Source organism: Mugil cephalus, chromosome 21, assembly GCF_022458985.1.
Source record: "Mugil cephalus isolate CIBA_MC_2020 chromosome 21, CIBA_Mcephalus_1.1, whole genome shotgun sequence".
In the NCBI taxonomy this organism is placed as follows: Eukaryota; Metazoa; Chordata; class Actinopteri; order Mugiliformes; family Mugilidae; genus Mugil; species Mugil cephalus.
Window position 1 is genome coordinate 6953747 of NC_061790.1, and position 27754 is coordinate 6981500.

Here is a 27754-nt window from a genome sequence, read left to right on the forward strand (position 1 = left end):
ATAAACATTTTTTTTTTTTTTTTTTTTTTTTTTTTTTAGAATGTCATCTATGCAATGTCACCATTAGTACAAAATCTACTGATTTCATGTTAATTGTTAACAGTGCCGCCCTGAACTACAAACGTAGTCCACATCGAGGAGGGGCACTATCTCCGAACCACTTCTGATTATCTGAGGCTGTAAAAAAAAATGGCCGACAAAGGCCATTACCATGGAGCCCAAAAAGAAGATAATATCTATTTGGTAATAGTTCAGACAGATAAAACACAGAGATAGGCGCTCCTTGTTGGAGCACAATCTTCTCAAAGCCAATCGTATCAAGTGGTTACAAAAAACGGTTATGATAAAATACTTACAAACTAAAAACAACAGTCCATGTAGTCTCAAAACGTGTTCACACCGACCGTAAAATATTTCATATTTAACATAGCTAGCCCAACGAACTGAGGTAAACTCACTGGCTGTCTGCAGCTACGTGATGAGTGTATACTGACAGTATAACACAGAGCTGGCAGCAACACCCTGGATGTGTGAGACAAACGCGCCCATTGTGAAAACTCGCGTAAAAAGCTTCCAAAAGGGCTTTGATTGTAATATATATATATATATATATATATATATATATATATATATCTGGAGTCACAAGTGACGAGCCACTTTCTGGGGCCAATTCGTTGTAAATGCTGCGTGACTCTAGTGCGACGAGTGGCAATTCAATTAACAATTAACTGCATGGAGGAGGTAGAGGGCATGGGAGGAGGTAAAGATTTTATGGAGGAACAGCGCATATGAGGTAGGCTTTTGCTGTAAACAAACAAACAAAAAAAAAAAAAGAGAGTTTTGCAGTAAAAGAAAAAAAAAAAAGTAACTCATTAAATCTGGGAAGGAAGACCAGGAAGTCTGTGGCAACACTAGGGAACTTCTCACACAACACCTCAGTATAATAGAGACCTACAGTTAATCATACAAGCTCATCAAAAAATATACAAACAAAATGAAATGCACAACTATGTATAACTCAAGAGGTAGTTGCTAATATCAGTACATGAATCGGTTACATACTTCACCATTGCTTAGCAGAGTTTGTTTTGTCTGTCAGTGGATGATTCCCAAAAGAATAAAATACACTTTTTTTTTTTTTTTTGGTTAATTCCCTGAGAACAGTTCATCATCCTGAGAGGAATTGTGTGTAAAAATGTAAAAATACATCATACAAAAAGATGTTTCCATAGAGATCCGAGCATAGGCTGTTGCTCCTTCTGTGGTTTGGTCATTCACTTTTTTCTTTTTTCTTTTTTTTTTTTTTTTCTCCCGTCATGCTGCATTGTTGAGATTTGATTTTTAACGCACGCACACATTCAAAAAGCTGTACATTTAAAAAAAAAAAAAACAAACAAAAAAAAAGAAAACCGCTCTGTTGCGCTTCTCTCAGCGATAAGTCCCCTCTCGTCGTGAAAGAGCGAGGATAGCAAGCACTTCAGCGAAACTTTAAATGCCTTCGAAAGAAAATAAAGCCAAACTCTTTGGTATAGAAATATACCAAAAAAAAGTTGGTTGTCTACCTTTAAAAAAACAAACAAAAAAAACAAAAAACACACGAGCTAGTTTCGATATAATCATACAAAGTTATTTGATTTGTCAGAACATTAAGATGCAACTCCGAAAACCGACCCGACTTGACTTTTTTTTTTGTGAGGAGTCGGCTTCAGGTGAGCTCTTTTCACATTCAGTATGGTCAGAGAAGAGCCGTTAGGTCACAAATAGGTGCCACTAAAGCCATGCTTGGGATTCAAGTTATACCAAAAGCAGCACTTCATCTCTCTCTATCTATCTACGTTCTTTCTCCTTTCTCAGTGAGTCTGAAGCAGCAGCAGCAGCAGCAGCCGTGACACCGTCTAATCCCGAAGAGGAGCGAGCGCTACCTGGCTGGTGCTGACTGACGAATGGTAGGCACAGATGGAAGCAGTACAGGTGGTTCGATCTTACTCTATCTAACGCAGCTGGGAGAGCAATCGGCTCGACATTCGTTTTTCCAAAAGGAAGAGTTAGTGAGGTATTGAGTAAGTAGAGCAGCTATGACGATACTGTAATACTACACCCATCGTAAAAGAGGTGAGACCTTGTGCCGTGTCAGAGGTGATTGCTGAATATTCTGATTAATCAACGAGTGTAAAGACCTCATTAAAAGTCACTTCTTCTTCTTTCTTTTTTTTTTTTTGCGGTGAATGACACACCGACAAAGTATCCCATGCCATACGCAGGGCTACGCACCTATTGTCAGAGCTAATTCCTAATATACTCATCACTTAAAGTTAATAGAATTTCAATTATATCTTGCGACTTTACATATATATTAATGACTTATACTATGATTTATAGACTGTAACGTTACTTTCAACTAATTATGCAACAACCGAAAATGGAAAGTCTAAAGATCGAGTCATTACTTTCAATCTAAACTATTAAATGTAGATGGATTATATGGTGTCTTTATATAAGATGTGTCTATCTATAATAGTAGGAAACCGAGGGGTTAATAGTACTGACTCACATTCTGACAGTTTTGCTTTCACACAGTACAAGCACACACCTTTTCTTTTTTTTTTTTTTCATCCCCCGCCGGGTCTTGCACATGCTCGCATTTTGACAATCAGTTGGTCCAGTCTATTTCGTGTTAAGAGGTATGTACTGAGTGTTTCAAAAAAAAAATCGTAGAGTGTGTACTCTAGTAGCTCACTGTCTTTAAAAAAAAAAAAAAAAAACCTCTGGAAAACCTTAAAAAATCCCAAAAGATCTTTAGAAGCCAAGATAACAGTCCTCTGGGTCTGGATTATCGCTTATCGAGGGCTTTTAGGAGACGTCCTCTGATCCTTTTTTTTTTAAGATGAGCTACCGTGTGTGCGTTCGGAATGATTCGGCCTACGGGGTATAAATTTGTTGCTTTAAACGAACGTAGAGGAAAAGCATTCGTAGTGGCCAACACTTAGGTCCGAGGGGAACAAATAGAAGAAGAAGAAGAAGAAGAAGAAGAAGAGGAAAAAAAAAAAAAAAAAACAATCATCAGACCTAGACTCATACCACGTTGTTTCACGCTCGAGCTGCACTGATTGAAACAAGAGAAACAGTCTTTCCCTGCAGTCACCAATCCAGCGGTGGTTGCCATAGCTGCACCAGACGACTGCAAGTCAGTCACACACATTCACGCACGTCCGTACCCCGTTGATCGTTGCCATAGCTGCGCTGGTTAGAAAAAAAATAAAAAAATAACATAAAAGTAAAGAAATAAAGACCTCCCATTTTTTTTTTTTTTTTTTTTTTCACAGGTGTGAGGTAGATGAGGGGGTGGGGAGTGGGGGGGGGGGGGGGTGGGGGGCTTCAGGTAACCTTGACTGAAAGAGAGACGTGAGGGTCAGAGGCTAGCGATGAAAGGTTCACCTCTGTGGACCGTTTTCAAGATTTCCTCCACCTCTGGGTCCGGGAGCCGCGGTGCGCGTGGGGCTCCTCGGGGGAAGAGGAGGAGCCCTCCAGGGGAGACGAGCCGGAGCGCTCCCCCTCCTCCTCCGGGAGGCAGAGGTAGGGCCCGGTCCCTGGGCTGGAGGCCGAGGTAGACGCATGTTGGTCCTGAGAGCCTGTGGCGGGCGCCAGCGCCTTGTGGGGGCACTGGGCCACCATGTGCGTGATGCTCTGGCAGTAGTGGCATTTCTTTGGCTGGGGGGGCAGGCCACACTCCTTGGCATGGTGGTCCAGACCTCCACAGTTATAACAGCTGCGAGGACGGAAGACACAAAGAAGAAATGGAGAGAATGCAGAATGGTGAAAAAAAAGCAACAAAAAACACGCACATCATTCTTTTATTGCATGAAAGACTTGATGAAGAAATCTGAGGACTTTTGTAGCTTTTTCCATCAGCGCTGGATCTGAAACATCTGCTCCGACTACAATTCGCCACTAGATGGGAGTGTGACATATGAAATTGCCCTGGATCATACGTGAGTGGCACTCCGAACTCCAGTGTGTTATTAAATTTGACAAGAAGCACAAGCGTGCTGAAAGGGCAACAATGAAAACTGTGAGAGGCAAAGGTGACCATGATTTCAGCCTGTCACGTGCACGTCAGCACAACAAATCAATTTATTTCACCCTTGTACTTCAAACATGCTCCCTTTTTTTTATAAAAAAAAAAAAAAAAAAAAAAAAACCTTGATGCCCTGAAAATGTCACTGTTGTGCATTTGGCATAGCTGTTGGCCAGTGCTGTCTAGAACAGGTGACACGTTAATTTTTTCCTACTCTCCCACTGCAGTGAAAACACCTCAGTGTTTTGTAGCCTTATTATCAGGGAAACTACAGAGATTCAATAGAGATTTGGAGGCCAAAACTCAATGTGAACAGAGGGGACACAGTAACGCAGACTGCAGCTACAATTCAGTAAAAATTAAAAGGATTTTCTGCAGGAGTGTGTTTTAGTCTTTGTAAGTATTTAAACTTAACATTCTACTACTTAAAATAACAATTTCATGGTTTGAATGCAACAAATAGACCTTATAGACCTTATCTCCTCATTTTTATATATATATTAAGAATATTTCAAAAGAAAATATTAACAAAATGTTAACTGCAAAACAAACAAACAAATAAATTACAAAAGAAGAATTTTTAAAGTGCAATGATGTTATTAGCAAGACTCTCACAACCGGGATTCCTACAACTACTTTAATGAGTTTTAAATTGATTTATGACCTTTTCGAAAGACTCCCGACAATGTAACTATTGTATTAATTTTATTTCCCAGTGGTAACATAAAATGTTTAAAGTGTTTAGTAAGAGCTCTTTCAGAAATTCTAAATGAAATCCTAAACTCTTCATGAGTCAGGATACAGTAAACTCAGCTGGTTTGATTCAGAGGCTTGAAACGATACACGGAGAAAACGACTCAAGGTCAGAAATGCAATTAAAGTGTTCTTAGCGACAACAAAGAATAATCGAAACACACTTCGCACAGTTCATCTCATCGCCGTTCATTCGACGGTGCGTTGCCACATCTGCACATATTTTCACTATTTAAAAATAATGTAGACAGTTTTCTGAGAACTAACATACGATTTGAACAAATATACAAATTAATAATCATATATACAAACGCCAAACTGCGCTTGAAGGAACAACACGGAGGGAGACGCGACAGCTGAGAACATCTGAGGAATAATTCATGCTGCATCAGAAAAAGACGAGCTTCATTTCAGATAACACATTCATCTCTTTAAATTATTCTAAACTAATCTGCTCTGGTGGCATTTTCTTCAGGGATCGGCAAACACAAGGATCACAGATAAGTGTCTGATCGATCGGAAAAACGCTGCAGCATGACTTAAGACCTTAATCGCGGCCCAATTTTCAAAAACGTCTTCCCTTCCGAGGATTTCCACAACATCTTAATTTTTTACCTGAACTATTTGACAGAGCGGGAACCCAGTGGACGTACGGGAGGCAACCAGCAGGGGTCAGAGCAGCGTAGCCACCACAGGAGCTGCTCACACCGAGCGCGCTCACAAAGACGGATGACATCACAGGCATCTACCTGCCATCTCTGAATCCAATACGCCTTGCTACCACCTTAGCAGAAGGTAGACACTTGACCTAACACTGGATCAATTATCCCAAATAAACTGAATTATTCAGCTGTGTAAAACAATCGGGGAACCTTCTCCGTCCGATAATGTTTCCACCTTTCTAGCAAAAGCCTTTCCTTTCTCATACTTGGAGGGGGTAAGAAAAAAAAAACGCTGGACAACACAGCGTTTGCGCCGCTGAAGCAGCTGTGATGCAGCAACATAAAGAGCGGCAGAGCTGGACTTTCTAATGTAAATGCAGCCTTAAAATCATCCCACAGCAGATGCAGTATGTGCTCGGCTCAGCTCTACCTGGCAGGGTTTTTGCTGCACATCAAATGAAGGCATTCTCTTTCAGTAGGAGGACAGGAAACGCAGCCTCCTCTGCATAAAGCACCACGCTTTTTTTTTTTTTTTTTTTTTCCCTTCTTTCTCGAGGAGCTCCATATGGCTCCCTCGGACTGATTTTTAGCAAAGCACCCTTCAGGACTTAGCTGAGGACAAAACAATTGATTGAGCTACTGCCGCATTGAGATGCATATAAGTCCAATCTACAGCCGCGCTAATACCATCTCTAATGTAAAAGCTGGCAAATTGATTCAAAACAGCGGCAATGGCAGGCAAAGTGCCCTATTGAATTCCTTATTATGGCGCACAATAACCATAGCAACAGGCATGTACTCAGGCACATTGAATAGATTTAATCTATAATCTCAGCCCACTCAGAAATAGCTCGCCGCGGCGAGATGTACATACAAAACGTGTTTCCGTTTACTACAGTGCAGCCCTGCAGCTTGAATGCTAATGAAAACATACATTCGGGTTTTGTTACGTGAAAACCCCGACGGGGGTGCGTGCACGTCGTGTATCGCTCTTATTTTTTTCACATTTTGTGAATAAGATGCTCACCGGTCTCCCTTTGGTTTGCGTTTCTGGAGTGGGACCTTCCCTTTGGGTCTCCTCTCACTGCCTGCACAGGGTCCCCCACCAGGTCCGGTCACCCGCAGGGACTCCAGGCCCTTAGAGGACTTCTTGTACGTGAACTCCACCTGCTCACCCTCCTTTAAGCTGCGGAAACCTTCCATCACCAGTTTGCTCTGTTGGGAGGAAAAAAAAAAAAAAAGAAGAAAAGCAATTACCCATTTGAACGTGGCAGGTGCTTTTAGCTCAGCTCAATACACAAGGGTCTGTATTTAAAGCTAAAGGTATGATTTAAGTTTATCACTTATTAAACTGCTCTCATTTGAAAACATAAGCACAAAGTGTTTCGTCGGAGCCAAACTGTGACAATTAAAGGACATTATTTTTTTGTAGTTTTTTTTTTTTTCCTCAGTTCAGTTTTGCAGCTGTAGGAAAATTTATATCTTGAGTCATTTAAATGATCTTGACATCCACACGTACTTGAATAACAATGTCTCAGCCCATTCAGCACAATTCAGACATCTCCTGTTTGCCATTTCTAAAGGCTTATACGTGCACAATCAGGAGGCATTTTGGCTTTGTTGAGGTTCAACTTTTTAAAACCTGAGCGATAAACTCACAAATTTATTCACTTTAATAGTCAACTGTAAGCGAGGGCGACGTGAAGTCGGCCCCGTTTCTCGGGAGGAAAACGTGATTTAAATGATAAAAACCTTAATTCCGCTTACACCCATCTGGCTGAATTTAACACATTACGGTCGAACATTTACTCTGCTGTGATAATTTCAGATCAAACAAATAACACAGAGCTCCTCGATCAACAATTTCCACTTCCAAATAACCGTCACTGAACATTAACACTTATTAAACGCTGGAAAGTTTAGCACGGGGACTCGTGCACTGTTGCCGCATGCCGGAAGCAAAACAGAGTAGAACACAATGAAACGCAGAGAGACCTGATTTCAGACTGCATGTGGTTTGCACCAACTGCCATGACAGTTTATGCACAGAGGGACTTATCTCACACAATGTCCTTGGTATACTCTCTTTATCTACGTTTCGCAGAGACACCACTTCCTATTCCCTCTGCAGGGCGAAAAAGACGAGAGTGTTACACCCGTGCAATCATTTTCTCTCAACACATCCACCATCCATCTTATCTACATGATCGGAATTATTGATTTGGTTACTACATAACCCCCCGGACAATGATTTATGTCTCGTTGATCGTATAGAGCGGACAGCCGCCAGGCGCTGTATCCGCGACCTTCGTGAATCGCAGCGAGCCCTGCAGATCTCGGCGTAGGTAAACACACACCCACACGGGCACGCAGTGTTCACCGCAAACCTACTACCTACTATACATCAAGACCTATAAATAACACACCGGCTATCTGTAAAAGCAACGCCCGCCGCACAGACAGGAGTGTAGGAGACGGAGGGAGAGAAAGGAACAAATGATCAGAGGGAATCAAACGCGAAGCTATAGAGGAAGGAGGGAAAATGTGCTTGGTAGCGCTTTTTTGTTTCCCCGTAACGACTGCAGTTACAGGAAGCTAAAGGTGCTCTATAGGTGGTGTGTGGATATAAATGTAAGAGCGAGAATGTATACGTCAGGGACAAGACAGAAAGTGAGAAAAGAAGCAGGAATTAATTACAAACTAAGAATAGTGTTATATGGTATCTGTCTGTGACCTTACAAAGGAAGATAAAGGTACAAGAGAGGGAGAAAATGAATGGGAAAAAAATACATTTGATAATTATTTTACCGAATGCTTCTTGGAATCAATCTACTGAGAATATGCTTTTAAAACAGTTCCATAAATAAACCTTTTAAAGTCTAAACTAAATTATTCTAAGAGGCTATTAAAAGAGTGAAAAATGTGGAATTTGAAAAGTCGCATCTACCAATAAACCGTCTAAAATGATGCCAAAAGATGTTGTGACTGATTCAAAACTATTTCCTGAATTCTTTGACACGCTTAATAAAATATTTTAAAATGAATTCTAATGATATAAAACCCTCACTAATTAGAGAATACACCTTTCAAAAGGACTAAAAAACTTTTCAGGATATAAAAGTGTATTCTCTCAATCTAAAAATAAATTAAAACTGCTATTTAAGTGCAACTTTAACACAATAAAAAAATGTTTTAAAGTGTTGTCTGAAAAACCATTGAGGCAACTTTAAAACTAACTTACAACAATTCTTTTAAAAAATGTAAACTTCAAGTTTACATCTAAAATCTTGAATATAAAAGACAAAATTAATACATTAAACAGTTTAAAAGAAATTAAGTTAATAGAGTCTTTTTGTCATCGCTATCGAGGCAAGGCCAAAAAAATAAATAGAATTCATGGACAGAAATAGAAAAGTTCCTTAAAGCTGAAAAGCAAAAATACAAACACTTATTTTCATTCATTTTTAAATAATGTCGATAGTAAAGATTTTTATTATTTTATTCATGAGAACAAGACTTTAAAAAAAACTTTTACGAATCAAATGATAATGTTCAGAGGAATAGTCTCTGAATTTTCTCCCGTTTTAAATGTCATTTCACACCCACTTACACGAAAGCAGACATGTTGTACTTTAAATGTAAAGAATTTAAATAAGCAGAGTAAAAAAAAAAAAAACAACTAAAATTCTCATTTATTCTACATAAATGCTCACGCAGCAAACAACTGTGACATAACACTGAAGCTATTTTCCCTACCGTTTTTAACGTTTTTCATTTTGATTTTTTTTTTTTAAATAAATAAGAAAAACTGTTTAATATTCCACAAAAGTAAAAATGTGCTCAAAATTCATTCATTCCTTCTCCACCCTCCCACCGTCCTCCCTGATTCTCTCCCTGCAGTTTCTGAGGGTTACAGCCAAGGCCACTTTCGCTTCCAGTCGATCGCTGATGGAGGACCCATCCATTCTGGGCATTCACATATTGGATTTAGCTTTGAGGAATGACTGAGGATCGGGAGAATGGAAATGAGCGAGAGGAAAGATTTTGCGCCGCAGATGTAAGAGGGGGGAATAAAACAGAAGGGACGGCGAGGTGAGTCACAAACCCAGCACGTGGATTTATGCGAGCGATAACGATCAATTTCAAGCGTTCGGTGCTGGAAAAAAACAACAAGTTCTGAGATTATCACCATCAAAAAAAAAACAAAAACCCTTGAATATATACACACACCAAATACTTTTTATTAAACTAACAGCCTAAAGCATTTTGAACTCCGGTCATTCAAATTAAAGCCTAATTGATTTCCTCATTAGTATTATTAGAATACCCAAATGACAAATCAGTAGAAAGCAGAGAAACGTATATATATATATGTGTGTGTGCGCGTGTGCCCATCCCCCATAAACCACAATCAATTCTGCATAATGACAAGTCATCATCGACTGGTCTCTGGTCTGTGGCACACGAGCCCTTCCTCTTCCTTTAGTCTACAGGCGGAGTGTCTCTCCAGGTCAAAGTTGAGTGGTTTGTCTCAGCTCTCTACCCCCTCTCAAAAACCCCTGAATTCCCACAATGCACCAGCGAGGAAACCACACAACCCCTTTTGTTCTGCAGAAATGCAGGAAAACACACACACGCGCGCACACAAACCTCCTCCATATAGGAAGTGGTGGTATCATGCTGGCGTTTGTGTCACAGATGAGTTCTGGAGCGTGCACCGGCGACTGCGCCAACGCTGCATAAATTGTGGATTTACGTGCACGTCTGAACCCGTTTGCACGTGCGCGTGCCTCCGAGCTGATGCGTGCATGCGTCGGTGTGAATGAAGGAGAAAAGGGGGAAGAAGGAAAAAAAAGAAAAAAAAATCACGAATCCTGACAAAACCTGTAACCCGAGTCCTCTCCTCTCGAGTGACCTGACGGGTGTCCTGACCCGTTTCGGTTTACGCAAAGAGGTCAGGAAAGGGCACGGCTGGGGAGAGGGAAGGAGAGAACGTCAAGGAGAACGTGAGAGAGAGAGAGAGGGAGAAAGAGTGAGAGGGAAGACAAAAAGGGGGAGTGGCCTAGCGCAGGGAGGTGGATGTGGGAGGGAATCTGGAGGAAGAGGAGGAGGAGGGGGGCTTCGTGGAAATGCCTCCAGCGCATTCTGTTCAGCTCCAATGGAGGAGCAACTCCTGATCAGTGGCTGGACTTCAGGGGGGGAAGGCCAGGAACAAAACCCCCATTTGATCAGGAACCCCACAGGTCAGCAGCAGAAATCCTGGGGTCATTGGTATAACCATCCCAGCACCAACCCCCTGCCTGACGGAAAGACCACACCAGCGCTTTAACTCCCCAGCCACCGGCAGCTACTGTCATCCCAAAAAACTCCTCGTGAAACCAATCCAACAAATCGGACACCGCCATATTCTAAAGGGGCCGAATTCTGCTTACCAGCGTCCCTTATATGTAATAAATATCTTTCTATAGCTCTACATGTGTGTGTGTGTGTGTGTGTGTATATATGTGTGCGTAGGAAGGAGCCAGCGATCAATACGGACTCTGACATCCTGGATAGAAATAGCCCTCCTTTTCATCAGCCGGCCCTCGTCATCACCAGGCCCAGCAATCAATACAGGAAGCTGTAATGTGAGGGGAATGGGAAGCGGAGAAAGGAGACCCGCCATCCTCCCACCAGCCTCTCTCTCTCTCTCTCTCTCTCCGTGGTGACCACCGGCTATGGAACGGCTAATTATGGGATGCTTTAAATCAGAGGCGGCTGACGGCGGAGCTCCGCACCGGATCACGCTCGCGGTCGAGAGGGGGAAAGGGAGCGCGCGGAGGTGAGGGAGATGGTGGTCACCATGTGGCGTGGTGCCATTAAGTAGCTTTTTATACACAGGAAATGCTAAGTGGACAAAGCTGGGCCAGATCAGCTCAAATGGATATAACCCAACAGGACGTATATAAACCAGAGAAGAAAGAGGAGCGAAAGGGAGCGGGAAAGCAGGATGAGGGAGAGGGGAAAAAACACACACACACACACACGCACACACACAAACATGCCAGAGAAAACCACCAACAGAGCCGCTCTTATGACGCTGACACCCCAGCCCTCCTCAGCACGTTGTCATTAGCGGCCCTGACCCTTGAACCCTGCCCAACCCCCCATCAAACACTTAAAAGCCTTCATGTTTCCCCTGCCTCAAATTAACAACATCCAACACCCCCGATTATGACTGGGGCAAATATTTGATCTGGGGGAGGAAGCACTAGATCATCTTGCTACGTTTATCAGCACAAGAAGGGGAAATGAAGTCCACTGAGGTGACCGGTGATAAAACACAAAGCCTGCTAATAAACGCACCCTTTCACAACAGAATCGTTTTAAAATTCAACGTCATACTTCCCTTAAATCACTGATGGAGGCTAATATATAAGAACAGACACTGGATTTATTTATTTATTTTAAAAAGGAGAAAAATAGGGATTTGTCATATTTTTATACTACACAATACACTTTTACAAAGAAAAATATTCCTATTACATTATCTTGATTTAAAGTCCTTATTTTCAGGTTGATCTAAAGAGGAGGAAATGTTTGTTTTGGCACTGATTTGGCAAATTGAACAGCTCGTGTTAAAAATACAGGATACAAGTAGGATAAAGTTATTAGCTGTGATCTGCTCGATTGTCACGTTAACACAACAAGATGTAAATGTGAGGTAAAAGCCGACAAAGGTAGATTGAGTGGTTTTGCCACAATAGACCTAATCTGTAGATATTATCAGTCTGTTTTGATCTAAAAAAAAAAAGATATGATATGAATTTCCCTCTTTCTATACGTTTAAAATTAATTTAAATGGATAATTTGTGTATATTTTCGAAAAATCTGAAAGTAAAGTTTCAGACACACTTTGCAATGTCTCATGTCTTAAAAAAAATCTGCACAGAGGAAAAACAGTTACATTAAGTTGTTTAGGTTTTAGTGTGAATCTTATTTTTTCTGTCACGTTTTCAAGGCAAATTCTGGATTTGATGCTCTTCGTTTTTTCAAGAAAGTGGAAAGTTTTGGTATTTTCTCAACTATTCTCTTATATCTTTAAACACAAAACAATTAGTCAAGACACTCTGCCGATCAATCTACACTAAAAATAATCACAATTATGTCAAGTATTTTTTTAGTTTTTTGTTAAAATCATTACATTAAAATTTTAAAAACAAAAACGACGAATGTTAAAGTGCAGGGTGAAAACTCCCCTGAACGTTTCAGTCGGTGTAGGTTGAATTAAATCAACAGATTAAATGTCAAAGGTGCAAACAAACTCAACGGTCACATGACCACCAGCTCCCTTTGTACATTAAATGAACCGAAGCTCTCCTACGCTTCCTGCTCCGCCACCTTTCTAATTACCAATCATCTCTGCTGTTCGTGGCCAGCTCCTCAAAAGGAAGTCACATGACCAGTCTTTCTTCTTCTTTTGCTTTTTTTTGACGTACAGAAGAGAGGGTTGGCGGTGGCGTCGGCAGCGGCGGTGGTGGTGGAGGTGGTGGTGGTGGTGGTGGTGGTGTGTTAGGGGGGTTGTGTGGCTGCAGGAGACACAAAGCCTGATACTGGCTATCTGGAGGCAGAGATGGGTGGGGCCTGCATGCCAAACGGTGACACGGACCAGAGGTTAATCTCACTAGGGGCCCACTTTAACCTCACTACACAAAACACACACACTCTCTCGAGCGTGCACACACGCACACTCAAAAAAACCTAAAACATCTTACGGCGATTTCGCACGCAGACATCCGCGACCCGGTGGCCGAGAGCAGAAAGTGAGAACCGCACACACATTCTCACACACACACACACACACACACACACACACACACACACACACACTTTCGGGAGAATAGCGGCAGCAGCAAACTGTTCAACATTTCAAACTGATTACCGACAAAGGGCAAGCAGCCCCCCACCTCACCGCCGCACACCCCTTCACCCCACCCAACCCTCCTGCCTTTTTGTCTTTAAAGAAATTCCTCTCTTTAAAGAATGCCTGAGGAGAGAACACCCCCCATGTCCCGGCAGGAACTCACACACACTCTCACACACACACACACACACACACATAGAAAAACAGCCCAGGTAGAGAACAGGTCGACAAACAGATAATGAAATAGCTTGTGTGTGTGTGGAGGCGGCAGAGAGGTATCAGGAAGTGGAGATGCTTAATTACTCTCTCGCACTTCCAAAAAGGAAGCGATCAGATAGGAGCCCTGATGAAGAGGCCTCCCAGGAAGAGAACTCGTGGTCGGGCGGGGACCCTCTCACTGACTCACACACTCACACACACACACACACACACACACTCCCTCTTTCGCCCTCCCTCTTACCTCCTCCACTCACTCGTCTTTTTCCAACCTCTCACTCATGTTTTCCTCCTCAACTACCACTAGCACCCCACCACCACCACCGCCGCCACCACCGCCACTCCTCCTCCTCCTCCTCCTCAACCCAGCACCACCCCTCACCCACACTTATTTTTCCCACATCCCTCCTCTTTCCCTCTCCTAGGGGAAACTCCTCCTCTCTCCCCTCCTTCCTCCTGTCCTCATGCTCCCTCTTCCCCTCCCCATCGTTCCTTACCTCAGCCCCTCTCTCGTTCACGCGTGGGGTCAAGAATAAATCTGCGCTTTAAAATATTATTATTTTATTTTATTTTATTTATTTTTTGTCGTTTCACATTCACACACCTTAAACGCAGAAGGAAACGTTTGCGTGACCTTTGTGTTGAGCCGGACTCTCCCTTTCAGCGGCTTGTAGAACAAGTGGCTCTGCCCGTTAGCTGATTTGGTTCAACAGAAACAGTCCCTTTTATTTATTCTCAACGAAACACGCAAATCGGACCCGGCAGCGGCGTACGACACAACCTGCCAGATTTTAATTCAATATGCCCAAAAATCTGAACATTTCCCCCCTTACGCCAGGAAATAGCACCGGTTATATCCCAATAGCTCCAGGGCGCTAGCGGAGGGACAGGGAGGGAGGAACAGTCAGAGCAAATGAGTGGCTGACTTAATGAGAGTGTGTAGATGAATGCAAATCCTCACAAAGCATCGGGGTGTTTCGCATTCAATATGACAGCGTGCTTATGAATGCGTATCATCTTCCCTTTGTGCTAAATGACAGTTGTACTATTGTAAACACATAGCTAGAAACCCTGGGAGGCAAACGCAGTGTGTAAACATGTGATTCATTGTGCGCTAGTTAATTTACCTATAAGGTATTTCAGAACAATTGGCATTTTTCAGATATTTTGCTGCAGAGTACAAACAATGAGCCTCTCAGGCAGCACTGCTGTAATTGATTAATTTATCTTCTTTTTATATTTTTTTAAAGAAAGCGACAGTATGTGGCACCTGGCTGTTCTCTGTCTTCTAGATTATTCTGTTTATTTGACTTCTGCTCAGCTATTAAGACCGTTTCCCAGACCAGACCTTCCTTCCTCCAGTCTTCCAGATCCACTTCTACAAAAATCTATGGCCGGCATTGAAGACAGAAGTCTGGTGTGCTGCGTATGGATAGATGCGGTGCATTCGGTCGATGGAGCCGCAATGTGGAAGTATCAATCAAAAACCACTTTCCTGAAGCTCCTGCTTGTGTGCGACATGCGCAGAAAACCGTATCCACGTGCACAGAGAGGCTCACAGTGATGGTACAAATGTGCATTATTTCATGACACATGTTCACGTATATATATATATATATATGTGTGTGTTCTGGAGCAAAGGTCAATGTGGTGTTTAAAGAATCTAAGCGACAGATTTCATGTCCCCCAGCTATTTCTTTGTTGTCAGTGCGGCTGCCAACGAAAACGTGTCTGAATCGCATGTTGAGGATAATTTAAATATATTTAAAAACTAAATAATGTGAGGCGGATGAAGCGTATATATGTTATAAACAACTGAAAACTGCCATAGAGGAGTGGGAAAAAAAAGATTTAAGCCATAGGGTTTAACAGGGGGTCCGTGACCCCTAGGGGGTCCGCAGAGGTACTGCAGGCGGGGGGTGGGGGGTATCGCAAAATCTTTGATTGATTACACAGTTTTTAGATTTTTTTTTTATTATTATTTTCCCGAACAATTTCCCCCCAAAATTAAAACTTCTTTAAATACACATTAACACAAATCCAACATATTTTAGTAAAGGGGCAAACAAAGTCAGAAGACGTTACCACCACCCTATTATTGCACGTTTGAAATTTAAAAGAAAACAATACTTGAACGTGTGTATTATCTGAATAACTTAATACTGAATGCAAAATGAATATAATAATAATATGTATTATAAATAACAATGGTCTGAGTTTAATATGGAACTCATATAGTAGGTAGAGGGTCCACACTTAATCTGTCATCAGTTTGGGGGCCCTTAGCATGAAAAACGTTGAAGACCTCTGATTTAAGCAAACCATGTGTAACTATGGCCCCACTTACTTTCTATCTTTAGACCAGCGTACAACTTGAAAACATACAATCAATTAAAATCAAGCTTCATAAAAAATACTTATATTCTGCTGAAGGGCTCGTTTTATGTTCCCAGAACTACAACACAACCAACATCTGACCCCTACACTAGGTACTACACCACTACCACCACCCACCAGTCCACAATAGAGACACTTCTAGGAGAGGATGTCAAATGAAACGGGAAAATGTCTCTCTCCTCATTCCCCCTCTGTCCTCGACCTCGTCCACAACGTTAAAGCCACTTTTAACAGAACCGTAACAGGGGCGATTTGACGGAGGAGAGGCGAGCTGAAAGCGGGGAGGACTCCGCTGCCCTTTGTTTGCTGCAGAACAAGTCGAAAACAAGGCCTCCGAGATGAACTCCGAGCGCTATAAATCAAACAGTACATGGTGTGAAAAAAAAACACACACGCACGCACAAGCAAGCGAGCAAAGAAAGCAAGCAAGGAAGACAGGCTTCACGTCACAAGTGAGATGTTAAAAAAAAAAAAAAAAAAAAAGGATGTTCAGTGACGAGCAGCAGCAGCAGCGTGGAGCAGCTCCACTCAACCCCGGAGCGAGCGAGCCAGCCGGCGGGCAAAGTTTTTAAGAAACACGCTTTCCGACATGTTGGCTCGGCTGGACTGTGGAGCAGGCTCTGCTGTCCATTAGGGGCCAAGTGTGAAACTAACCGTGTCACAGCCACACGACGTCTCTCCCCTTCCCTTTTGCAGTGCAGAGGGAAGCGAGGGAGTGGGAGGGGGGACGGAGGGTGGGGGGAGAGAGAGCTGGACGCATGTGGCTGGAAGAGGAAACTTAACGTGTTTTTTTTAAGCCCGTGGACAACGTGTGATTACACAGTAACGTGTTGGGCAATGTAAAACATCCGGATGATTCAGTGTAACTAACCAGCTGAAATAAAAGAAAAAGACACGGCCCTGCTGGCAGCAAGGGAGCGGGATACATTTATTAATAGTCGATCAGTCGTCGACTATTTAAAAAAAAAATAAAAGAAAGAAAGAAAAGAAAGCAAATGAGGCCGATGCGTAAACCCATCTCAAAGCAGATGTGTGTGTGTGTGTTTTTTTTTCTTTAAAGCATCAACTTACTTGGTGGACGAAAACATCCAATGGGGGGTCGACGGGACTCCCTTCGCTGTTGGTCATTGAGATAAATCCAAAGCCCATCCGGACGTTGAACCATTTGCAGAAGCCCGATCCCGAAAGGATCTGAGGTCGAGTCCGGTCCTCCTGCTCGGTGGACTTGGCGGGGTCTTCTCCGCCACCTTTACCCGGCCCTCCTGAAACACACGGCAAGTCAGGACGGTTTTTGTTTGAACGCCACACAGCTCACACAACAACACAGCCGCTTCCATATAACTTTAATAAGCTCTGTTGCGTTTTTTTTTTCTTTCTTTAAAAAAAAAAAAAAAAAAAAAAAAAAAACTTCAAGAAGCGTTTAGGGGAATCCCCTTTCCACTTGCAAATACAGGCTATGTTAAGTTCAGGGCCGGTAGAAATTTCCTATACTAGTGTTTTCGACATCATAAAGCGACCAGGAGGCGCATGGTGCTGCTGTGATCCGGTCTGCATCTACGCGGACATCCCAAACCAAAAAAAAAAAAAAAAAAAAAAAAAAAAGAAGAAGAAGAAAGTTGTTTGTTGCTCGGTGACAGATGATTGCCTCCGATTCGTGCACAGGCATGCTCAGTCAACTTGTGGAGGATTTTTCTGCATCTACAGCCCGCTCCTGCTGTGGAGTTGCAGCAGGCTGTAAGAAAAAGAAGGCAGGTGTACACATGGTTCCTCGAGCTTCTCTCTCTTTTTTTTTTTTTTTTTTTTTTCCTACTACTAGTGGACACAATCGCTGCAATCACAACGTATATGAATGCAGCGAAACATGGTTAAAAAGACACGGAGCTCGGGCTCGGGAGGGCGGTTCGCTTTCTTCTTCTTTTAGAGGTTTGGAACAATAATCGCGTTGCACCTTGCCTCCTCCTCTCCCTTCTCGCGCGAACACACATGGGGGAGAGAAACTAAGAGCTTAAGAAAATAGAGAATAATTGCAGAATAACCTTCGGCCATGTTTCCCCGCGGACCCTCTGCGCCCAAGTTGCAATAGAGAAGCTTCCTCTGCGAAAACGGGCTGCGGTAGTCACCATTAATCCGACATCCTCGATCCCATCGGTCACCAATTTAGCTCGCATGGTACGGCGTGCTTTCTGCCTTTTGATATTTTTGTCATGTCTTTCTCTCTTCCCTTCAATCCCTTCCTCACTCACACCACCTCTGTACTGATCTCCCTCTCTCGCTGCCTCCCCCTTTCTCTCTCTCCCTCTCTCTCATTCGCTCTCGAGCTGGCTGTGCCCGTTCCCGTAGTGAGAACACGTGACTTTGTCAATTACATGCTTTCTTGCTACTAATTTCTGCCCCTGCGAGTCCCGGGGACGAGGGGAACTGGACTCGGAGACGGCAGCTCCACTCGGATGACCAGTAAACACCCCCCGACGCGTTCACCGAGGGGACAATGTTTACCACAACACGCGATCAGCATTGTGTTACGTTCGAGCTGCCGCACGATAAGGGTCTGATGTAGAGGGCTATTACGAGCCCAGATTAGATTAGATGATTAGATGGGGATTAAATTACATTTTTAATGAACCCCCTGGGATAATTGGGTGGCCATGGCAACGGAGAAATAAAGCATAAAAACAAACTAATGAGTCGAGCAATTAGAAACAAAAGCAAATGATGATGATGCAGGCACGTTGCTGACAGATCTGCAGCTTTGCCATTTCAAAGATTTCCCTATTATCACATGTGGGCTGATCATTAAACTTTTCTGAGTAGGATTGTGTACATGTAGCTATGAGGTAGCTGGTATGTGGCTCGATTGGTTTCTAGCCTCTAAAGACGCGAAGAAGCAAAACAATTGCCACCAGAGTTGTGAAACTTCTTCTGCACTCTAAAATAAAGAGATTAGTTTTCACCCAACATTTAAAATCTGCCTCCAAAAAAAAAAAGAAGAAAAAACATCCCCTCTCTAAGACTGAGCTTAGTTTTAATAATCGTTCATCCAGACTTTAATTATTACCTAAATCAAAAGCCAGACAATCCTAAAGATAGAACAAACAAAGACGCATGTTTCAAACTTCCTCTGTCTTCTTTTATCCCGCACCAACCCTCAACTCCACACCGTTATTTTCTAAATCCTAAATTAAATTGATTTCAGTTTATTCTTCGTCGCAGAAATAACAGCCGGCCGAGCAAAGAAATCGAGAAATCACACGAAAGAAAAAGGCTAAACAGAAGTTGAGACAATTCTTGTATGGTCTGAAACTTACTCCACAGATAAATGATGCCTCCTAAAATGTTTCCCCTGTAACAGACCTATACTTATCCCCAATAATCATTCATCCAGACTTTAATTATTAGCTAAGTAAAACATCAAATAATCTCAAAGATAACTTGCTGTATCCGATCCAAATAATCGTATGGAGACATATTACACCTTCTAAACTCTGATCTAAATTGAATCCAGTTTATTACTGAGATAACACACGGCCTAAATCACCAAGAAAAGTAACTAAAGTAGTGAACAAATAGAGTTGTGTTTACTCAACAGATATAAATGTGAGTCCAAAAATGTTTCCTCTGAGAAACAGACCTTGGTAATCCACAATAATCATTCATCCAGACTTTTATTATTTAACTTAGAGTTAAATTCAATCCACATTATTCTTTGTCGCAGAGGTAACAAGGAACCTAAATCACTGAAAAAGTCTAAAATAAATACATTTGTTTTTACTCAACAGATATGTGTGTCCAAAAATATTTCCTTTGTGGAACAGACTTTAGTAATCCATAATAATCACCCACCCAGACTTTAATTATCACCGAAATAAAACACGAAATAATCTTTAAGATTAACTTGATAAATCAGATCTAAATAATCGTACGGAGACATGTCGCAAACTTTCTCTGTCTTCTTCTGCCTCCAGACGTTAAATTCAGTTCATTCTTTGTTGGTGAGATAACAAGGAAGCGAAGTCACCAAATAAATGCCGCTAAAGTTGCGAAACTTTTTGTGTAGTCTAAAACAAATAGGTTTTGTTTACTCAACAGATGTGTATCCAAAAATATTTCCTCTTTTAAACAGAACTTTGGTTTATCACACGGAGACACGTCATAAACGTTCTTCTTCTGTCTCCGAGCAACATCTAACTACAGACTTTTACTTTGTAAACTCTGAGTTAAATTGAATCATCTTATTGTTTGTTACAGAGACAAGAAACGGTCCCGCTGAGGAATGGAAGGAAGGAAAAATGCCTCTAAAGTTGTGAAACTTCTAAAGCAAAGTCTTCACTCATGAGATAAAAATGCGCTTCCAAAAACTTAAAAAAAAAAAAAAAAAAAGTTAGATATTCTCTGGATCAGATAAACTGTCTATATCACCTACAAATAATGACATAGAGACACATCTCTGAAGGTTCATCCTGGCCACAGTATCCACAAAAAAAATAAATAAATAAATAAAACAAGGGCAACTAGAGTTTATGAAGAGGTTTCACCACTCACTCAAATAGCTTCTCTGGTTCCAAACAACTGCTGGAGAGTTTGGGATTAAATAGGCACATCTGTGGGTGTCACACGGAGACAAAAAAGTTTTCTTTTATCCCGCTCTGACGTCCAACTCCAAACTTTTTACTTTCTGATATAAACTGAACACTGAGCGAACGTTCAGCCAAGTCACGGCGGAAACACGAGCCTCTGGTAACCGGAAGCTACGAGTACAACTTCTAGATTGTGTGAGAAAGTAAAATCATCCCATGGCTTGTCTTTGAGCTCGTGCTCCTAGCACACCAGCAGCATCCTACAGTGGGCACCAGAGGAGAGCTGAACTCACAGCTTTGGAATGTGAGTGGAAACCCCAGAAAAACAAACCTGAAAACTGTCAGTCACGATGCTCACTTGTCATCGGGTAACAGGCCTTTGATGAGTCACTTTGTCCTGCGTGGGTTCGTGAAAGTATTTGTGCGTACGGTTAGTTAAATGCCGGCTAAAGTTTGGAGCCTTAAAGCGTCTCCTTAAAAAGACCTGAAAATTAAGATAAGAGGCTTTTTTTTTTTCTTCATGTGTAACTTCTGTGATTTAAAGGTGATTTAAACGTTCCGCTGTGAGTCATCCAAAAAGGAACTAAATCAAAAGTTGGACAGGATCAGGTTTAAACAACAAGTCCCACAGCCCTTTCCAGGTTATATGTCGTAAAACTCAAACACAAGCCTTAAAAAAAAAAAAAAGAATAATGGCGAACCTTCCCATCTTATCTCACATCTACACTTGTGGGACGTTTCTCATGGGGTTATTCGCGGGTACGAGGAAAGAGTAAAAACACGTTGGGAGGAATGAAACAACAACAAGCCTATCTCCACCCACCAACGCTGAAGAGCCCACCCTCCGGAATTCACAGGCTTTGCCCCTGCCCCCATCCCCGTCCCGTCCCATCCCATCCACCCCAGCCCCCGCTGCAGAGGGCCTGTTTTTTGAAGATGCTTGTAGTGGAGGCCTCGCGGCGGCCACAGAATTACTCCTTGGGTCACGGGGACTGGATCCCGGTGTCAGATGTTATCCACTCACTCACATCCTGACAGGACCTTTCTGATTAGGACGGGTCGGCGGGAACCGGCGCAGTGCAGCTCAGTGACGTGTGCAGGGGAGCGACGAGGGTTCATTTAGATATGGGTGGCTCGGGCGTGTCTGTTTGTCACAGGCAGTGGGTGAAATAGTAGAAGAGAGATTAGGGGAGATTTTAAGACGCTTAAACTGTACGCGAGGTCCTTTTTATTAAGTGAACACAAACCAAAGTCCTCAGCGTTTTACGCCGCCTTTACTTTAAAATGCGTCTTTCATTCATCTCATCTTCAAGCTACAGGAAAAAAAAATAGTTTTCACTTTTTTATTTGTGAGGATTTTATTTTATTTATTTATTTTTTATTTATTTTACACCAGCTGGTGCTTTTAGATGCTTCTACACAGCAGGAAGAAAAACTTGTTTTCACGTCAGTATTTTTTTCCACTTTTCTTTTCTCGGTGCAGCAAATCAAAGCATCAGACAACAAGAGCAGATTTTCATTTGAGATCTTTGCCTGTTCTTAAGATAAACCCAGAGGCCAACTTCTATGTCTTTACATCAGGTGTTTGTCTTACAGTTGTGCCTTTCTTTGTGCATGTTACTGCAAACTCATTTCAACTTTTCTGTGTGGCTTTAAAATATATATATAAAAAAAAACTTTTATGACCAGACTGTAAACTCAAAATGATAAAGTGACTTCTGTTCAATATGTTAGTTGTTTTTTTAAAAAAAGAAAAAAGATAGACATTGTAGATGAATAGGTGAATAGAATACGATTCTTTTTAAACTAGTTTTAACTTCATCTCACTATATTTTCTACTAAAACGTATTTTTTTTACTTTAAGTTTTGAAGTTTCTCAGGCAGGTAATGACCTCAGATTGGGACCATGACTGGAATTAGCCTGTTCCGAAACTTAATAACACAACTTCTTTAGTCTTCCATCACATTTTTATATATTTCTATATGTTTTTATCTGTCTTTATTTGTCTTTCGGATGTTTTTCAAACTCAATCTCTTTCCTACATGAGAAGAAAAGAGCTCAAACTGTTTTTTTTTAAAAAAATTACATAGATTTCTGCAACTGTCCGTTTTAATTCTCTTTTTTAATTTCATTCCTATTCGTTGCTTCAACCAGAAATAATAGGCTAATTGTCGTTCATGCTACAGGATAAGATACTCATGGACATGTTTTACATTCCCGTCAATCGTTTCCTCTCACTTTTGTGGACCAAACTAAATAGGAGCTTTTCATATGAAGGTTTATAAAAGTTAAGGGAACTTGTAGCTTGTAATTTTTGATCTGTTTATTTAGATAGTAGAGACATATAATAGAGACATATAATGATAAATTGAGTGAGCTTACAGTAAAGTTTGTAATGTGAGTTAAGCTAAACATGAAGTGAAAATATTTCCAGTAAGAGAGCGTATAATATACTTAGATACAATTTCATTTAAAACATAAGAATGGAACTGAACTTTGCCATGAGAACTGGCTCAAACTCTGTGGTGTAATAAGAATCTCACATAAGCCTCCATTCAATTCACATCTAGTGTGTTTAGGGCTTTTTTTTTTTTTTTAAGTTCGGTTTGATGCATCATCATTTCTTTGAAAAGACCGGATTTAATTCCTCGTCTCATCAGACGGTTGTCAGCTCGTGTTTCCAGATGTGAAAGCGAAGACGGGAAAATTGCAGTTTATATATTTTTAGAGCGTTTTAAACATGATAAGGCTTGTGGTTTGGGTTCCAGGCGGAAGCCGCAGATTATCCTCAGACTAACATTTTTGATCTACGTCCATCCAGACGTGTAGGATCAACTATTCTTTCATCCATCCATTGTTTTTAAGTTCGATCACTGCAGGGCTGCAAATTGAACTTAGTCTTGACCAATGCATACACACACACACACATGCATCTATATATTTATGAGCAGCTCGTGAACAAGGGCAGATTCCTGAGTTGTTTGAATACCATCTCTCTGAGCAGACTTTGCACTCCCTCACCCTAGCTAACCCCAACCAACCCCCACTCCTCACCCTGTAGGCTCCCAGAGGAAATTTGCCTTTACCCTGCGTTGCTGTCAATGCAGTTCAAAGGGTTCATTGAGTCCGTCTCTCCCCTTTCTCCTTTCTTTTTTTGGTGATGGGGGTTGTTTTTTTGTCGTTTACTTTCGTGCATTCCAGCTTCCATCCCCTCTTCAATAAGTCCAATAACTAAGGGGTAATGTTGGTAAAAACAGGCCATCTACTCTCAGGATTATTCATTTTAAAAGATGAAGTGTTTTAAAAACAACCTGGGATCAATTTTTGATTTCACGTGATCATTTTATCTGGTTCTAAACATTTTACTCTGCTCACTTTTGAGCACCCCTGGAGGTGTGGAACTCCACACTGTGGAAGAAGCAGAATCTGGATTTTCTTTGCACCTTATCCAACTCCTACATTTGTTTCATTCACCGATTTCGTTAAGAAATATTTAGACTCAACGAAAAAAAAATCACACAGGGCTCACGAAAGCGCACATGCGCCATGCGTTCCACACAAAAGCAGCTCAGGAACTTGGAAGAACTTTTGCTTCGTGCTGTCGCTTCTTTTCACGAAATCCCAATAAATCAGTTCATGTCACCGCGTGTGATATTTGTGAAGAGGTTATAATGAAGTTTTTTCTCTAGTCCCACACTTTTTCAACAGCCCAAAAGGTGCTTTTAACCACTTGAACCAAGCATTTGGTTCGTGCACGTGCATTTTCCATTTACTTCTGGGTGCGCAACAACGATAAATAAAATAAAATAAAAATAAAAATCACAAAAAAAACGGGACAAAAATCGCGCGGTGGCGGGCAGCGTTCAGCCTGACTCAATAAAAGTGACCTCCAGCCGGAGTAAACAGGGTGAAAATATCTGAATGAAATATCGGTGACGTCACGGAGAGGGGGAGGATGGAGAAGAAGAAGCGCCTCTGCAGCCGGTGCGCCAAAAACTGCGCACAATGGAGCCAAATATCCGGCTGCGCCTCTCCAAATCGCCCTTTGGGTTGTGTCGTTTTATTTTTCCTGCTGCAACGCGGTCAGTATTATTCTTTTCTTTCTCACTCGTGGCTTCGTTTAACCTTCTGAAGTTGGTGGATGAAGAATTTGGCCTATAGCAACCTCGATGGATTTCCTTAGCGACAGATCAGTTCTTTAAATATGGGTGGCTTAAAGCGATCTGGTGGTGATCCGTACTGTTTGTTTTTCTGCCTCCTCTCTTGATAATCTTCCTCGTGAGTTTAGTTTAGACATTTCTGAATGGAACCTTTTTGGGCATGCGCGCGTCTTTAACTATTGTGCTTCATAAAAGAACTGATCCATCATTTTGTCGGGTTGTTACGCGTCGGTTATTTCAGGTCAGAGAAAAGCAGAAAGCTTGTTAGTGGCAATAGAACAGATGTCTTGGAGGTAGAGGATGGTTAAAAAAACATAAATGAAAATAGAAAATGTCAGCATCAGGAGCGATCGGGGGGACTCACCTGTATCAGAGGTAGGAGAGGAAGTGGACATCCTCCTTTTATGGACTCCGTGGGTGAATGAAATGGCACAGACCGAGCGTTTGTCCCCTTAGAAAAGAGCAGACACAGCCACAGATCAGCCCGCGGGACTTGAATTCAGCCGGCGCTCTAGTTTGGGTTACATGTTTAGGCTGACTTTAACCTGCGCCGGGCCGAGGTGAGCGGCTGGAATCAAAAGAGATTTTTCCATGGATGAATATTTTATAGTGACTCTGTAACACAAGCTGCGGCGGCGCCAGGGTCAGGCAGATTTGTTTTAAGTGTGTTACAGTGGCGCAACAGATTGCTGCGGAGATGTGGCACGGATCACCTCCAAAGAAGAGGCACATCCACAGAAAAAAGACGCATCGGGATTAGAGTCGGCGTTAACCGAGTTTCCCATTTTTCTAAAAGCAGATATAGCGGTGCGTAATTGTTAGGTTGCACCTCCCAGACTTATTGCTCCACAGGCCATGTGGCATCTGGCCAGCCTTCCCCACCTCTCTCCTCTCTTGTTGATGAAGATCCATACTTCACAACCCCCACCCAGCCTGCCTGTTTACAAGCACTATTCAGCCACACAAAACCATTAAAAAAACGCATTTTACTTGCAAATCTAAAAAAAAAATTATAATATATTTTTAGTCCAATATCACAAGTGGCTGTCACGCAGGACACATTCCTCATATACCTTTTAGTGCAGCACCATAAATGATCGTCTCCTTAAGTAACCCCCAAACTTTCCCCACTGATCTCACATCTGCTCCTGACGCGCTCAGCCCCGCGTCCTCGCCGAGTGAACTGGTTCCAGATCAGTGACCGGGGACCTGGTGAAACCACAGCACTTAAGTGGGGCCAGGATGGGAATAAATAGCGCCATCCATCGGTCCATTAAAGACAATCACCTTCATCTGCGTGCATCCCACACACACATGAAGGAAGGCAGGTCGGTGCACTCTGGCAACGAGGGCAAAACTCCCCTCGTGGTTTGAGATTTGAGCGTTAGAAAACGGGCGAAGCAACTAAAAATATAAGCACCGAACCAGCGGCTCGGCCGGGCACTCAGGGGATTATTTAATTATTACTCTTCCGCCGAGTAACATAGTTCCTCTGTGGTAGCTGAGTGGCGATTTCCGGTTGGCGCATTAATATTTCAGTGGGGTCACAGGTGTGTTTTCATTGGGTGATTTATAACGTCTTCAAATGAGTCAGCCAATCAGAAATTAGGAGCAGCTGCACCAGTTTTCACGGGTTTCACGGTTTTTTGGTTGTAAAGCTACTATAGTTGATAGTTAAGTAGGGTTTTTATCACCTCTGTTAACGGGCAGGTTCATATTTTATCATTTATAATAACAGATGACGAATGAATAAATACATATATAAGATATCTTAAATCACTTGCTTAAATTATTCCTTTGTGTTATAATTAACAAACAGCTTGAACACAGAGGAACCGATGTAAGCTTTGCTTTTGTAAAGTTGTTGCAGTCTTTCACGGGGCGGTCAAGCGCCACCTTGTGGTTTTATCGTTTTTTTTAAAAAATGTTGTTATTTCTTAAAGTCTAATTTATGTTGTACAGTTTGATCAAGATTTGTTTTTACGCTTTTATTCATTTTTTTAAGCTTGTTTAAGTTCTGTGTTTTTGTACAAGAGAGCAAACGTGGCTAATAAAGTTGATTCTGATTCTGTTTGTTTTTATTGAAATGTGATGAGCCAGGGCTTGTTTTTTTACAGTCAAAAGTCTTTTCTTCCTATTTTTATATTCTTTTTTGTAATGAATTCACATCAAGAACTTACAGATCTGATTTAGCTACACCGTTTACCTCTAATAAATGAGTTAACTTATTTGCTGTTTGTGTATATTTTGGGGTTTTTAATTAATTTATTGTTGGGTTAATATGTTGAACCTATTATCTGTGAATAAGTGTCCATAGAAAGCAGAAAAGTTAAAGCAGATCATTTAGTTATAAAGAGTTAAAAGTCAGTGTTTCTGGTAAAGTGTAGCCAGATAGAACATTTAAATCTGTAAGAGGTGTAAAATGAATACACATAAAACTATTGTAGCTTCAGCTTTTAATACTTTTTTATATTATTTTGTTTTAGTTTCTTGAATTCATAACATCAAACATGTAACTGTGTTTATTTCAAATCCCTGTAAGTAGTTCTTTTTGTTAAAGTAATGATGTTAGTATTATTAATGCTGGATAAAAGTATTCAGAATATCAACCTCAGAAAAGAAAATTTACTCATTTTGAAAAATGCTCTGACAAACATAATCAGTGTGAGAAAAGAACCTGTTTTAAAATTTATGTCTAAAACCAAACACAGTTTTGCATCTTTTTTCTTTTAGAACTGACTCGAGAAAAAATGTCTCGATTTCAAAGTCATTCCTCACTCTGTTGTATTTGTACGTATTTGTTTTTGCTCCACTTCATGAAAACTTCACCATTTTAAACGCGTGTATAATTTATTGTAATGTCAATATTTAAATTTCAACACCATTTTGTGCGTTGATAGGAAGAATGTGGTTACGGATCTTTTGTAACGCCTTGACAAATAACCCAACCACTGCAAATAAACTTTATTTTCAATCAATCAAGCCGTTTAATTCTCTTCTCAGAGTTCCTGTC

The 27754-nt window shown here is 41.5% G+C and overlaps 1 protein-coding gene across 4 annotated transcripts; it reads right to left on the reverse strand.

Moving 5' to 3' along the window:
• lin28b (lin-28 homolog B (C. elegans)) lies at positions 1-26994 on the reverse strand. Of its 4 annotated transcripts, none has more exons than XM_047574450.1 (6): positions 25815-26994; positions 25106-25192; positions 17078-17268; positions 6518-6705; positions 3436-3766; positions 1-3235 (listed from the first exon to the last, which is right to left on the reverse strand). In XM_047574450.1, exons 2-5 carry the CDS (start codon positions 25134-25136, stop codon positions 3451-3453), a joined length of 726 nt encoding a protein of 241 aa, XP_047430406.1. In that variant the 5' UTR covers positions 25137-25192; positions 25815-26994; the 3' UTR covers positions 1-3235; positions 3436-3450. The 4 variants fall into 4 exon arrangements, with proteins under 4 accessions (XP_047430406.1, XP_047430405.1, XP_047430404.1 ...); XM_047574449.1 differs by having other exon boundaries at positions 1-3240; XM_047574448.1 differs by having other exon boundaries at positions 1-3766; positions 25815-26992.
• Positions 26995-27754: the final 760 nt, after the last annotated feature.

Excerpts from the sequence above, each read along its gene's own strand:
- lin28b (XM_047574450.1), bottom strand. The coding sequence starts at position 25,136 with ATGTCCACTTCCTCTCCTACCTCTGATACAG. Across the intron at positions 17,269-25,105 it reads CTCTCCTACCTCTGATACAG|GAGGGCCGGGTAAAGGTGGC; the intron begins GTGAGTCCCCCC and ends CGTGTGTTTCAG. Across the intron at positions 3,767-6,517 it reads CGCAAACCAAAGGGAGACCG|CTGTTATAACTGTGGAGGTC; the intron begins GTGAGCATCTTA and ends CCGTCCTCGCAG.